The sequence below is a fragment of the Pygoscelis adeliae genome, unplaced genomic scaffold, assembly GCF_000699105.1.
Source record: "Pygoscelis adeliae isolate BGI_AS28 unplaced genomic scaffold, ASM69910v1 Scaffold192, whole genome shotgun sequence".
Taxonomy (NCBI): Eukaryota; Metazoa; Chordata; class Aves; order Sphenisciformes; family Spheniscidae; genus Pygoscelis; species Pygoscelis adeliae.
This window is the reverse complement of record NW_008824284.1, coordinates 356,266-370,582: the sequence shown is the minus strand read 5'-3', so window position 1 is coordinate 370,582 and position 14,317 is coordinate 356,266. Positions and strand designations below refer to the sequence as shown.

At 36.4% G+C, this 14,317-nt stretch overlaps 1 protein-coding gene across 1 annotated transcript in view; it reads right to left on the bottom strand.

Annotated features, from left to right (window-relative positions):
* The window catches only part of HSD17B4 (hydroxysteroid (17-beta) dehydrogenase 4), a 64,478-nt gene that overhangs the window by 9,371 nt on the left and 40,790 nt on the right, over positions 1-14,317 (bottom strand). Inside the window, exons 18-22 of the mRNA XM_009318597.1 lie at positions 10,016-10,085; positions 6,342-6,448; positions 5,947-6,033; positions 3,413-3,502; positions 1,307-1,445 (exon numbers count right to left, since the gene is read on the bottom strand). Coding sequence (XP_009316872.1) covers positions 1,307-1,445; positions 3,413-3,502; positions 5,947-6,033; positions 6,342-6,448; positions 10,016-10,085 — 493 coding nt within the window. The remainder of the gene's footprint in view (positions 1-1,306; positions 1,446-3,412; positions 3,503-5,946; positions 6,034-6,341; positions 6,449-10,015; positions 10,086-14,317) is intronic.

Genomic DNA, 14,317 nt, shown 5'->3' with positions numbered 1-14,317 from the left:
AGGTTGCCCAGAGAGGTGGTGGATGCCCCATCCCTGGAAACATTCAAGGTGATGTTGGACGGGGCTCTGAGCAACCTGATCTAGTTGAAGATGTCCCTGCCCATGGCAGGGGGGTTGGACTGGATGACCTTTAGAGGTCCGTTACAACCCAAACTATCCTATGATTCTATGATTCTATAACCATTTATTGACAACAGACATTGCAAAGACTTAACAATAGTTTAAAAAGTCACAGTCTACGGGACAAAGCACAACGCAGACCTGATTTGACCTACCAGCATGTCAGTCTCTCCCCATAGCCTGTCAAAGGATAGCCCACCTCAACTGCATCTCCCCCAAAATTGTTCTGACTGGATCTAACCACTGAGACCAATCCAAATGAAGCAGTCTAAGTGATAGACTGACCTCAAGACTTGCATTTCTCCACAAAAAAGCAAACACCTGGAAGTTACAACCTGACTACGGTTTACCCCTTTGAAAAAACTTTACATTCTACTAATAGACCATTTAGGACAGCTCAGCAAAAAACCCCTCAATAATTCCAAAGACAATGAAATTTATCCAATTACTAACATTAGATTGCTTTTTGCAAAAATACATCTCCTTAGAAACTGAGGACAAAAGAATTTAAGAAAAGGAGTTTTTTGAGGAAGTACTTTTGCCCCCATCAGACCATTTCACATACTTGTATAATCCACTTTACCAGGAAACACTTTCCCTCTGACTCATTGCTATTACAAGCTTTAGCCTCTCTTCATCAACCCAGTCCCATGCTTAAAGGATGGGTAAGCAACATTATACCTTCATTAAACCTTGATCTCAGAAAATTTGAATGGAAACAAATCGGGCTATATTTTCACTGAAGTGACAAGAACAATGCAGTAGAAATAAATACTTATCTGTTTTAGATTAGTTAGTGTGTGCATCACCAGCAGACTAATTACTGTAACACAGAGCTCCTAGTAGGTTAATTTAGCCTGCTTTTCTAAGTGCAGTGGCGATCCATTCTGGAAAATGTAAATAGAAATGCACTGAAGTTCTAGAGGATGGTTTGCCTATGCCTACATCTAAATAGGCAAGTTACAGAAGTATGTTCCTAGAAAGGTTAATAACTGCCATTATGAAACTTTATCTGACCTCCTTGTCACTTGTGCATTCAGTATGCATACAGATTCTTAGGTCCCAGTGAATATTCATCTACTACCTTATGCTTACTTTCAAGATAGCAGTTTAATTAGAATGAGTATAATTAATCTCACTTCATTTAAAAAAAGCATCAGGACATTGTATAAAAGCTACAACTTACTCCACTGCATTGCTGTTTTTCCATCTTTAGTGATGTCCCATTGGAATATGGCATTTACTTTCTTTACCAATTCATTTCCAATCTGTTTTACGCGATGACCAATTTCTTCAAACACAAGGTCACTCTGCAGCCCTGCAGTCTTAAAAAAATAGAGTATGAAAAATTTAAAATTGAAACTCCACTAAAAAAGTACTAAATACGTCTATTAGTTCAAGCACTGTGTCCAGGAAAGTTTCTATTGCAGAATTATTAAATGCAATTGAGATTTCTTCCACCACAAATAATCACCTCTAGCAACTGTCAGCATTAAAGAGTACATTCAAGCAGAAAATGCTTCATGGACTCTTCCCTGAGAATTATTTCAAATCTTGTTTTCGCAGTTTTTGTCATTTATCACTACAATTTAAGATATGTTTTATAATTAGGGCTCTAAGGGCTTCTAAATTGCCCTTTATTCCCTTTGGAGGATAACCATTGGTTATTCATGGTTATTCACCATTTTCCATGGTGAATGGCATGTTAGTTTTTAGAACACAAAAATGTTTTTACCACTACATTACTTTAACTTGACATGGAAGATGTTCAAAACATACTGCACTATGAACTCAGTCAGAACTTTGTTTATCATTTATCATTTAAGAGTGGGATTAGAGACATTTATGTTTTCAACTTTTCCAAACACGTATTATTTTGCAAGCCTTTCAAATACTTGTACTGGATAAAATGCTACACTTTGAGAAGCTGCTTCAGTGACATTTTTCATCTAACTGGAATTGGAGCAAAGAAGCTGTCATAGCTTTAGTCGTTCTGCTGTACCTACCTGTACACCAGAATGCAATACTCCTCACCAGAATGCAATACTCCTCACACTGTTCTCTTGTCAACTCTTTGGTTAAGCCTAACATTTTCCATTATATAACAGAGTTCCCGATGACACCTAAATTTGCCAATCTTCACTCATTCAGGCTAGCTTCCCCAGGTGGATGTCTACCTCTGTCAGCAAAATTCTGCCAAAGCACCTTAATTTCTCAGACTAACCTTAAAGAAAAAAAACCTGTTCTGCCCATGTTAAAAAAAAAAATCTCTATAATTATTTCACTGAAAAGTTCTAATGCTTATATGTTTGAACTTCAAATGCAGATTTGGCAACAGTTCAGAATGTCAGAGGACTAAACACAACCAGCAAAAATAAACAGGTTCCAGGAATATACCACAAGCTCTATATGAATGTCACTATCTCAGTACTTCATAAACTTCAATGCATTAAAGTTTCATTCTTTGCAGGCAGGAATCAATGGGGAAAAAAAGATATAGTTTATTAAGGCAGTGCACTCTGCACTCGTGTCTTTTAGACCACATTAAGAACCCAGGACATCCTCAGCATTGCATGTACAATTCCGTCTTTTGTGGCAAGTCCAGTACCCAAGGCTTAATGCATGCATGCAGAAGATTTTTTAAAATACATATAGTATAAAGTGCATACTGTGTGTTAGGCCTAACCACATGTACAAACAGCCGTCAGAGCCTTCTTTCAGAATGATGCAGTGACAAAACTGTTCTTTTTTATGAGTACACTATCTCATTTTCATTTGTTCTGTTCTTCTAATGCCTTCCTGCCACTCTCCCCATGTGTCTTTGAAAAAATTGAGAAAGAAAGGTCACACACTTTTACAACTTACATTGAGTTTGATCTTCAACATCTACAAAATAAAAACAAAATGCTCGTTTTACAGGTACAGCCCCAAAACAGGGACTAATTTCAATCTTATGCAAGTGCTCAAAACTTGTGGCCCTCACTGGTGCAAGCCTCACTTGTTTTGTAACATACAGCGTGATGCTTATCCTAACAGTTCAACTGGCACCAAGCACTTCAAACTTCATCAGCCATCCTGTGTATCTTAAAACATCCGTATTTTTCCCCTCAAATAGATCCATGAACCTCTGTATCTTAAACAACATGTGTGTTCACATCTCTGAACTCATATACTCATCGAAGTACTGCAAATAAGACTGGCAAGTGATCTAAGTATTTTTCCTGTGTTTTTCAAAAAAATAAAGCCTAACTCTGCTGCTTTGCAAGTTAAGACTTCTATTGCTTCTCCCTACCTTCAGAGGCTCCTGAGTAGAAGGCTTATCCAAGGCTGGTACTATATCCACATAGCCCCCTGCAATAGCAACTTCTCCAGTCTCTTTGACCTGTGGTGGGGGGAAAAAATACACTGAAGAGGTAACGTATTCACAGAAAGTCACAACAGAAGGGAAACCAAGGAGTCTTCCTTACATTTTAAAATCAGAGATGAAGAAAAGAGAAAACATACAAGTTCCAGGGTGAAAAAACCCCACCCCATAAATGTGCTGTAGTCTTGTGGCAAATCAGTATACTATGCTTTGCAAACAGCTCTTCAAACAAAATAATTATTTGCTTCTTGAGAAATTATACCAAAATATATTGCTGGTTTTCTGTTCACAAAATGGTAGAAAAACATTATTTATCTGAAAATTTACCTCCAGCGTTATAAGTTAATGTTACTTCATAAATAGTTCTGAGAAAGACATTTTTCTAAAATGTTGTTCCTTGAGGTAGATATGCGGTTGTCAAGAGTTTGTCTAGACAGTTTCGCTATCTCCAGGTGCCTTACACTGCAATTTGCATTAGAAACAACTTTTTAAGCACTATAAAACCAGAAAGATTACAAGAAGAAAGATGAAAAATACCTGAATTCCCTTCTGTTTTAATTCTTTGAAATAGTTAAGTCAGAGAGGAAAATGGGTTTTATTTTGGCATTGCCTCTTTAAGGGATCTGACAAACCATTCTGACTTATGGCAGCAAACAGAAGATGGCAAAATGATTCACTGACAATGCATATAGAGAGTTATATGATAAATAGCCAAAGCGGAGGAATACCCAGTATCACAGCCTAGCTTATTGCACAGGTGAAATTAATACAGAAAGACTACATAATAATTACGCAAATCATGCCTAACAGCTTGTCACCTGCTGCCACTGCACTTCAGACAATGCTGAAAATGGATTTAAACCAGCATATCGAAGTTATATGTCTACTTTTAGTTTGATTTAACCAGAGTTTATTATAAGTACAAAGATGGCTTTACTTTAGACTAATCCAACATGCAATAAGAAACAGGGTTCTGCACAATTCGCCATTGTTGAAACAAGGTGGATTTCTATAATCCTGTTAAATGTTGTAATTTCTCTCCAAAATAAGTTACTCCACACTTGTGGAAAAAAAACCTGTAGCAAAATCCCCCAAAAGTCTACACATTAGCAATGACTAAACCAAGCATAACAACAAATCCAGCCTTTAAAACACTACCAAACATCACACTCCATTTACAAATTCCAAAGGGCTTGGAAGCCTATCATGAATTCTGTTAATTTACACTGTACATGCAAACCCCTCAAAAGTAAATAGCTGAAGTCTAGAAATTGTGTCAGGACTGGGTGGTAGTACCTTTTAAATATAGCTATGCCATCTCCAATACAGTAATCTCCAAAGCTCATTTGAGGCACAAAACTGTCTTGTTTACTACTAGTAAGCAGGGATAGAGAGTTAGTACAGAGTAGCCTCGATGTTGTTATGATTCTGAAATCCTATAACTGCTAACACTCATCAGGTCTGCAAACAAAATTTACCTCCTTCAGTCAACATTTATTCCACAAAGCTGTATTCCTGTGGAAACACAAGTCTTATGTCCTTATGATGACTCTCCTCATTTGATTTTGCCCAATCCTCCCTGCCGCTGCAACTATCCCTGCTGCTGTACTCACTAATCAACAGCTGGCTACATTTTTACAGAGATGGGGTTGCAAAACTTTGGCCAGCCAAAGCAATGTAAATTGCATCTGCATAAGCCAACACATACTGACAAATACCAGTAGCAAATCATAGTTTAAGAAAGTGACAGCGTCATAGGATGCTACAACAGAAGCAATGAGAATTTACTTTTCGCCTCTACATGGAGTATTTTACCCTTAGCTTCCAGTTAGTATCCTACCAAGTGTAGGAGAGGATTACAGGATACCCCCACAAAATGCTAACAACAATGCCAAAGAAAACAGAATAATGCAAAACCTGGATTTATAAAAGTGTAAACTCTGTTTTGTTGTAGTTACTATGTCCAACTGCTATGAAACTTCCATTATTAAGTCATTCTGTGTAGATGCAGCTTAAGTTTAACTCAATTTAAGCTAAATCTGTATAAGTTTACCTGCATAAACTGTCAGGAGTTGATTTAAGATAAACAAATGTTAAAAAAAGATGCATACATGAGGTTATGATTAACTGCAGAAAACAAATACAAACTATGCTGACCTGAGAATGACTGCTTTTTGCTCTTCCACAGTGGACAAACAGAGAAAATGCAATACAATAAAATGAGTTCTCATATTATTTAATGTAAGGAGTGTATTAAGTTCTGTGAGTATAATGGCATTGTTATTGGAATCTTAATGACACCATAAAATAAGTAAGAATATTTCACTCTATTCACTTAATTTCTTTACAAAACCTTCTTCAATGGTGTGCTTGATGAGCCACTTCTTTGCTTCCCCTCATACCCCCCGTCTTTTAACCAACACATCTTTCTCTAAAGCCCACAATTGTGAGTGTGTTCTGACCTTAGTCTGAAAATGGATTTTATTTCCTTCCTTCCACATTTCTGTTTGTAAAGTTTGTCCCGGAAAGACTGGTTTTGCAAAGCGAACCTAAAACAAAAAAAAAAAAAAAAAGTTGGGGTGTGAACAGGTCTATCATACGTACATGCAAAGCTTAAAAGCATAGGCTCTACTGAAAGGAGAAAAAGCAGAGAGAAAAATCATTCAACTAGCAATGTAGAAAGGCTAAACATTTAAGTAAACATACTAGATAGAGGCATTCAAATGCATGCAGCAATAAGTAAAAGCAATTGTGGCAGTTAAGATAGTGCAAAAGCCTTTTCCCACCCTAAAGAATTTTTTTTGGCACCAAAACCAGAAAATTAAGAAAATTAACTGCAAAGAATCAACACACAGACCTTGATCGCTTTGAATCTGTTCACATCATTATTTGCAAACTGCTTCAAAACGTTTCTAGCAGCAAACCCAAAGGAGCATAGTCCATGAAGTATAGGCTTCTTAAATCCTATTTCAAAAAGTAACATTTTAGCATTTGTAATATTAGTTTGCATGTTGCTTCTACAAATATCTATATTTTATTCACAGTATTTTCCTCCAATCATGTTCTTAATCCTTTTTCTTTTTAACCTAATTTATCTCACTGAAAAAGTGTCTGTTATCATTTATTGTTTCCTCTACTTTGAGGCAAGGGAAAGTGCTCACTCAGAACTGGCACTCCAACACTGCCTATGCTATGTAAGACTCACAAGTAGAATTAGTCCCTGTCTGTAGGGGTGACAAAATGAAAAATAAGATTGGCTGTTTTAGTATATGTGCATAGGCACACCAGATACACAGTCACATGGAAGTATGCATATCAAGGGTAAGAGGTATTGTAATGATTAAAAAGGGGTGATATTAAGATTATTTGATGCTTCCCATTTTTAATTCCTATTCATGGTTGCTAAAAGTCTTCAAATATAGTGCACACTTCAGGATTAACTTTTCTTTATTTAGAAGTGGAAAAAACCCTGAAAAGATTTCAGGCATTTTGAACACATCCAACAAAAAAGAGAAAAAAAGATTTACAGTGTTTTGTTTATACTGACATTTTTGGTCAGGTTTCCTCGTACTTCTATGCTTTGGAGCAGGAGCTGAACCTTGGCAGAGGATAATCATTGTATTAGCGCTGTCAAAGTCTGACAAAATAAACCTTTGAAAACTGGCCTGAGATTTGCTAAAGTGCAACGGTTAAGTTTTAAAGATGCTGCTTGTACTGAGTATGTTCTGATCGCTTAGCAGGTTGCTCTGACCTGACAGGCCATGTGAACAGTAATTGATCACACTTGCAACAGCCCATGGATTCAAGACGGGTCTGTCCAGATTTGGCTCTGAAACCAGTTGCTTTGCCTGGAACTCATCTGCCACTCTTGGCTGCCAGAGTCTGTTTTTCCTTGAGCTCTAAACAACTCCTCATAGCGCCTACACAGCATGAAAAGTTGTCCCAAGGGACAACAGCTGGGAGAAAAAAGCAAACGCAAAAGCAAAACCAACTAAACAAAAAAGAGCAGACAGGAGAAAGTCTAGCCTGCAGAGAATCAGAAGATGTAGAAGAAGAAGAAAACACCTTCAAGACAGAAACAGAAAATGCCACTAGGACTGAATGCTGGGAGAGATGAGAATTCTGAGACACAGCCCAAAGGGAAGACAAGACTAGCAGGAGTGAGGATGAGAAACAGAAATTTTGACTCGTTAGGTTAGGAGAGGAGATGTGACAGAAGGACAGGCTAAAAGGAACATGAGTCTGTTTTCTCGCTGTAAATATTCCACTCTGATCATTCTGCCATTTCTTTCCTGTAAGGTATTCGAATATGCATACTTTTAATAGCACTTTATTTTTTGTACACTGTGCACAGAGTATTTCTGAAAGCACAAAGATACCGTGCAGTCAATTTTAAAACAGACTACTGGCATTATTGTAACAATATCAGTATTCAGTATCTCTCATACAGAATGTCATAGTGACATTTGGTTCTTTAAAGGCTTAGCTCAATTCACCATGCAAGAACCAAAACCCACCACTATTATCAGAACTCAGAAACAGACAAATATATACGGTCCTATTCTCCCCAGTATTTTCTTTATAAAACAAATGCATACTCAAAGAAAAATCCATAAGGCAATCAAGTTACTTTTTGCCTAGACTAAAAGGCAAAGTAAATGTTGCTTTCACTTTCTAGTATTTCAGAAACACTCACAAGCTACAGGACTAAAGGCACAAGAATATAAACACATGTTTTCATGTAGTGTATCTCCTCTGAAACATTACCTACAGGAAGGCTTAATGATAATCCTGGAATGACCTGAGCGCATTACACTGAATGCTTGCTTCCAGTGCACACTGGTTAGGGCCAGTCAAAGAGAATACTTACAGAGATTAAAGACAAGAAGGTGTGTGAATATGCCCAAAGAAAAAAAGCTTATGTATAACTAGAAAAAAATATTTGTGGAGTATCTCTACAGTCATTTTCTTCTTTGTTTGAACCTACATTTAGTATAGGTATTTAAGTAGGAGACTGCCACTGTTCCAAAATCCAGTGTGGCAGTTTTATGTTCAGATAAAGAGACTACCTCATCTACAGAGTTAATTTCATTTTTCACTGTGTCTAAGTGCCAGTGCTCTTTGTGTGAGCGGGTAGAAGATTTCTACCTCTCTTCTCTTGTAAGGTTTTTGTAAGATTATCATAATTATTTTAAACACTGGGGTTTCAATTATAAACATGTATTTTTCTCTTCCAGCATCTTCAAGAGTAATTGGGTGATTCCATCTAAATGTTTATCCAAAATCATCAGCTGAACAAACAAACAGAATGGTTTAATAAACCAGGGAAATCTCCTTATGGACTCTGGTATTTGATTATCATTATTTATTAACACAAATTTACATAGAATTATACAAAACAGAGTTAACCAAACAATTAGTACGTATTTATGAGAGGGGACGATTTGTAGAATCGTGTTAAGCATGATCTCAACAAGGAAGCATAGCTCTGCTCTATTTATCTTGATAAGAACACCATACAATGATAATTCTATATTAAAAAGAAGTCACCGGAAAACTGCAGACCAATTATTACAGACCAGTATTTTCATGTAAAGTTTACGATGATAGCATACATATTCAGGAAAATTTCTTAATTGCAGATATTATTTACAGACCAGTATTTTCATGTAAAGTTTACGATGATAGCATACATATTCAGGAAAATTTCTTAATTGCAGATATTATTTACAGACCAGTATTTTCATGTAAAGTTTACGATGATAGCATACATATTCAGGAAAATTTCTTAAGTAAATCAAATTGCTGCCTGCCTGGAGTAATCACACTGTACTGCTAGCAAGGCATGAAAAGAACTCTGAAAAAATACTTTTACAACAGAAATTTAAGAGAACAGACCCTTCTTTAGTAATAACATCTCTGCAAGAATCAGTTAATGTAGTCTATGGTCTGTTGCTTTGGCATGTAGCATTACATCAATGAATAAGCTACTGTGCTACCAAGAGGTGCAGTTAAGCAATTTTATAGGAAAGAAGTGCTAACGAACTCCCTCTCTCCCACCCTCCTGAGATTTATTGGGATTGAGAAGACTACACAGAAGCACAAAAAATTCCACCAAGACCAACATAATCTCAAAATTATTTAGATGAAAAGAATTATCTATCAAAGAATTTATGGAATTCCTTCTGAAGCGTTTGATAGTCAATTATTTCTGCTTATGAAACAGAGATTGTAAAGATGGGATAGTGGCAACAAATAATCTCTAAAAGGAAAAGAGGGTAGGAGGTAGGTTTCCATTGTAGGTAGAGTCCAAGCATCCTTCTGCATTCCTAGCTACAAGAAGCAATGCTTTAAAGTGAATTGTCACATAGAACTTTGAAGACATCTAATGGTGACTTTAAGAACAGCTATAAAAAGTACTGGTTTTTTTTCAGCTTGTTAAAGACGTACGGACTAAGTGAAAATAAGATTAAAAATATATTTACATCATCCTTCATCCAAATATTAATACAATGGTATTCCAAAGCTCACCTCCAAGAGCAGCAAAACTTGGATCAACATGTAAAGGATTCCAATCCCCACTCAGCCGATATAGGGCAGCCTGCAGAAACAGAGAAAGAAAAACGGGAGGCTAGCTGTGCTTCGCAGAAACGAGCAGGAGTCACTCAAAAACTTACGATAGATTAACAAATTTATCAGAATCTATTTTACGAGTCCTTAGATAACATACTCTACAACAAAGCAGGTAAAATAGGAATTAAATGTTATTGTGCAGACAAATTGCCAAAGCTCCAGGGAAATGTGCCAAGAACTGTGTGTGGTCTTGGTACATAAGAAAATAATACAACTGCTTAATGGGAGGAACAACCAACCTACTCTGCTGACATACAGATCCAGCTTCACTAAAATTTGGCAACAGTGAAGTAATGCATTTTCTAGAATTTGTCCATAGGTTCTTTAGCTTGAAGTGTAATTTTAAAGAGTTTTCTCCCATGACAGATTAATCCACAATTTAAAAAAAAAATACATACAAAAACTTTTTTTTTTTTAAACACACACACTACCATGCTTTTTCAACATTTGGTTCATCTTACAGAGATCAGAAATACACTTATCCTTCCCTTTTAAGAGTAACATGATTGACTAATTGTGATACCCTTCTCTCTTAGCAGCTTCATGGGTAGCTGGTCCCAATATTAAAAACAAACAAAACCCCAAAGTAACATGCCAAGTTTTCTAGAAGACTTTTGCTTCATGTTAAATATTCTCTTTCACTAGTAAAAAGTAGAGAAATTCAGATTTAGTGTATTGTATATACTGTGAATGTGAACAAACCTGAGAAATGATGGAAGAATATGACTACTGTACTTTGGTTTTCTGTCTCTGTGTGGCCTTAGCATTTTCATTATCAAATCTTGTATTTGCTGTATGTGTACAGTGGCCAGCAGTCCATAATATGAGAGGCGTGACAAGCCAACCTGTGCATCTTTCTGGACTAAAAACTTACTCCCTGGTCATTAGATTCCAGTGAAAACCAGTGACAAAATGACTGTGGAGTACTCTCTAGCACAACATTCCCAAAAGTATAGAGAAAATCAGGACATCACGTTAACTAACACTAGTGAAGATTTCAAGGATATAGTAGTTTTATATGATGGCATATACAAATCGAACATGAATTTAATTGAAAGAGCTTTTAAACTGAAAACAAATTTTATTTTAATTGAGCACATTATTGATCTTTGGAACCCCTTATCACTAAACATTTTCTCCCAGCATTTTGGACTGGGATTGTAAAAAATGGGATGTGTTTATCCAAATGTGGATAAACTGCACTAAATATGTTTGGAGGAAAGAAGCTAATGGATTTCTCAAAGGGAAGGAAAAAAAAAAGATTCCCCAAAGGAAGTATTTTCTGATATATGTCTAACACCGTTTCTTCTATCAAATCTGAAGCAAAGGACAGTGTAACTAAAGAGGTTCTGAACTCATATTGTCATTTTAATCCATAATCCATTTGTTTTAGTTTTAATCTGTTAATATTCAGGTCCATTTCTTCAAGTATATACAGCTTTCACAGTAAGCTCTAATTCTCTCTTATTTGTCCTGGTAGCCTTCATCAATACAGCAAGCGTTTCAAACTTCAGTTATGGTGGAATGTAGAAGAGCTTGTCACTACTTTTGTGTGTGAGAGTTGGATACATGCACTAAAAATGGCAAGAAGAAAATCCTAAACTGCACCATAGCTTAAGCATGCAAATCTTAGCCAAGTACTAAGCTAATGCTTCTCCATGGCTGCTTACATTGTTGTTTACTCTTTTTGAAACACTTTTCCTTTTGAAAACAAAGATGTATCAGTAAGATGGCATCACTGGATCTGAAATGTCTAACTGTAATTCTACTTTTGCCCCCAAACATATATTTACTGTAACTTTTTTTTTAATTATCTTCTAATTGATCCTAAAAAATCTTAGAAAAATAGTAAAGGCTGGAAATTTCATACTAATGTAAGACTACAGTTCAGATGGGTCCGAGTTTGACCTTCCAAAAGGGACAAAGGAGAGCGAAAATACTTTGCTGAAGGAACAGATAACCTGAAATTAATCTTACAGCATCACCAAGAAGTAGAAATAGCTAAGATATCTCACCTTGTGAGAAGAATAAAGTCAAGATCTCCTAAAGGCAGTATCCTCCAGTGCCAGGGCTCTTCAGCTAGCAATCTACAAGCCAAATCAAGTCCAAAAGAGCAAGCCAAATGGACTGCCAAGTGATCCGATGCCACAGAGGCCATTCTATAGGGGGCACTCAAGGAGTGTGTGGTGAAACACACAGTACTGGTTGAGGGTGGAACAGGAAAGCAAACTGAGATAATGTAAATATTTACACTCTACTACACCACTAAGGCAGCTGGAGTTAAGTGATGAGTGGGAAGAGACGGCTGGAAACGGGCTAACAATTACCATCCATGGAGAGCACCTGCTCTCTTCACTTGTTCTCTCTTATGTCACTTCTCACACAAATAGAAGAAAAATGGGGAACTAAGAGTGCCACCATACTCCCACTTGCACATATAAAAAACCCACAGCAGCAGGGGTTCAGAGAAGAACATGCACACGCTGCTCTTCTGACTTGCTGTGTCTTCACTTGTCCCCTGAGTAGATGTTAAAACTGTGCTTTCACTGTCAAAAGGTAGAGATGAGCAGCTCTGATGTACCACTAGCTAACTTTGCTAACTAATTGGCTAAGGCTTTAATGCCACCAATATCACTTACAACACTATGAAAGAGACTTTTAGTGAGGAACAGACCCTTAGTTCCTTTTTTTTTTTTTATATAAAACCTGACAATTTAAAGAGAGTTGCTCTTGATAGAATTCCACAGAGTATCAGCCTTCATTACTGAAGTTTTCTTTCAAGAGAGTCTAAAAATCTAACAGCAAATCGCCACTCTTGAGAACTAGAAAATAAAAATTGCCAGATGTGAAATAATTAAATTAAATAATTAAATTACTTTTTAACTAAATTAAAATTCTAGGGTCTCACTTTCATTCTTCCACTAATTTGCATTTTTACAAAAGCTGTCAGGAGGCTATTTTCACGAAGGAGCTGTTGTAATAAATTTTAATTCAAACTAAATAACATCTAGTAGTACTGGAAAATTCTATTTATGATAAAAAAAGATAAATTTCTTTTTTAAGCTCAAATCTCAACTTAAATCTAGCTATGCAGCTGTTGCTTACTAAAGCTGTAATAAGGAACAGCCATTTATTTGGGGTGATAATAAGCACTACTTGGGAGACAATACTTCTACCAAATGCTTTTCAAAATTACTGTAGTAAAAAATACTTGTGCTTTGCTAACAAAATAACTGTAGCATTTAGGAAATAATTAGGTTCAGAGAATTAAATGTGATCAATGTATTTAACTAAAAGTCTGATGCATGAATATGGGAGACAATACTTGTCTTTTTGTACTTTTAAACAACTAGACTGGCACTGGTCACAGCTAGAAAACACATAGGCTGAACTGAACAAAACAGTTACACAGAGGTTATTTCAGATTCAGTGCAGCTGAGTCAGGTCTGCCAACAAACTTCATTTACCACAGTCTTTGGTATTACTTCATTACATAAATTACATTCCACATGAGAACAGAATTGTTTTAAAGCCTTGTTGGCTCTACTTTCTATATTCCTCGAATAGTTACATTTCCTGAAGTCTTGAGTGATAGCACTAAAAAAAAAAAAAAAGAAAAAGTGATGCAACCTTGGAGGATGACAAGAGTCAATTGATGTGGGGCGTTAGATTGAAGTCAGTCATAATACGGTTAGATTGTTCTCCAATTAATAACACAAACTGTCAAGTCTCATTTCCTAACAATTTAGGAGTTCTGCCAGACCACAAAAGAAAAGGCGATATCCAACCTGTCTGTGCCAATTTTTCAGTCTGGCCTGCAGACTGCAATAAAGGTCAGTGGTAAAGCTAACGAAAAAGGAAGCCAACTATCCATATATTTTCCCTTCTAACTGGGGAGAAAAAGGGCTCTGCCCAAGAGCTTATTTTACCAAGTACATGTGTATCTATGTATACATGTACATATGTGTGTACATATACTTTACCTAGCTTATTTAAGTAAGAGCAAGCAGTCAAGCAATCTCATGAAGAAAAAACAGCCAGAAATCTCACCTACACATTTCAATGAGCTCTGATTTACATTAAGAACAATGAATGTTTCCAGTTAAACTGGCAGTGCTGATGCTTCAAGGGCTCAAATTTAGCACGGTACTTAAGTAATTCACTGCACTTAAAATCAAGCAGCTACTCTTTGACTATCTG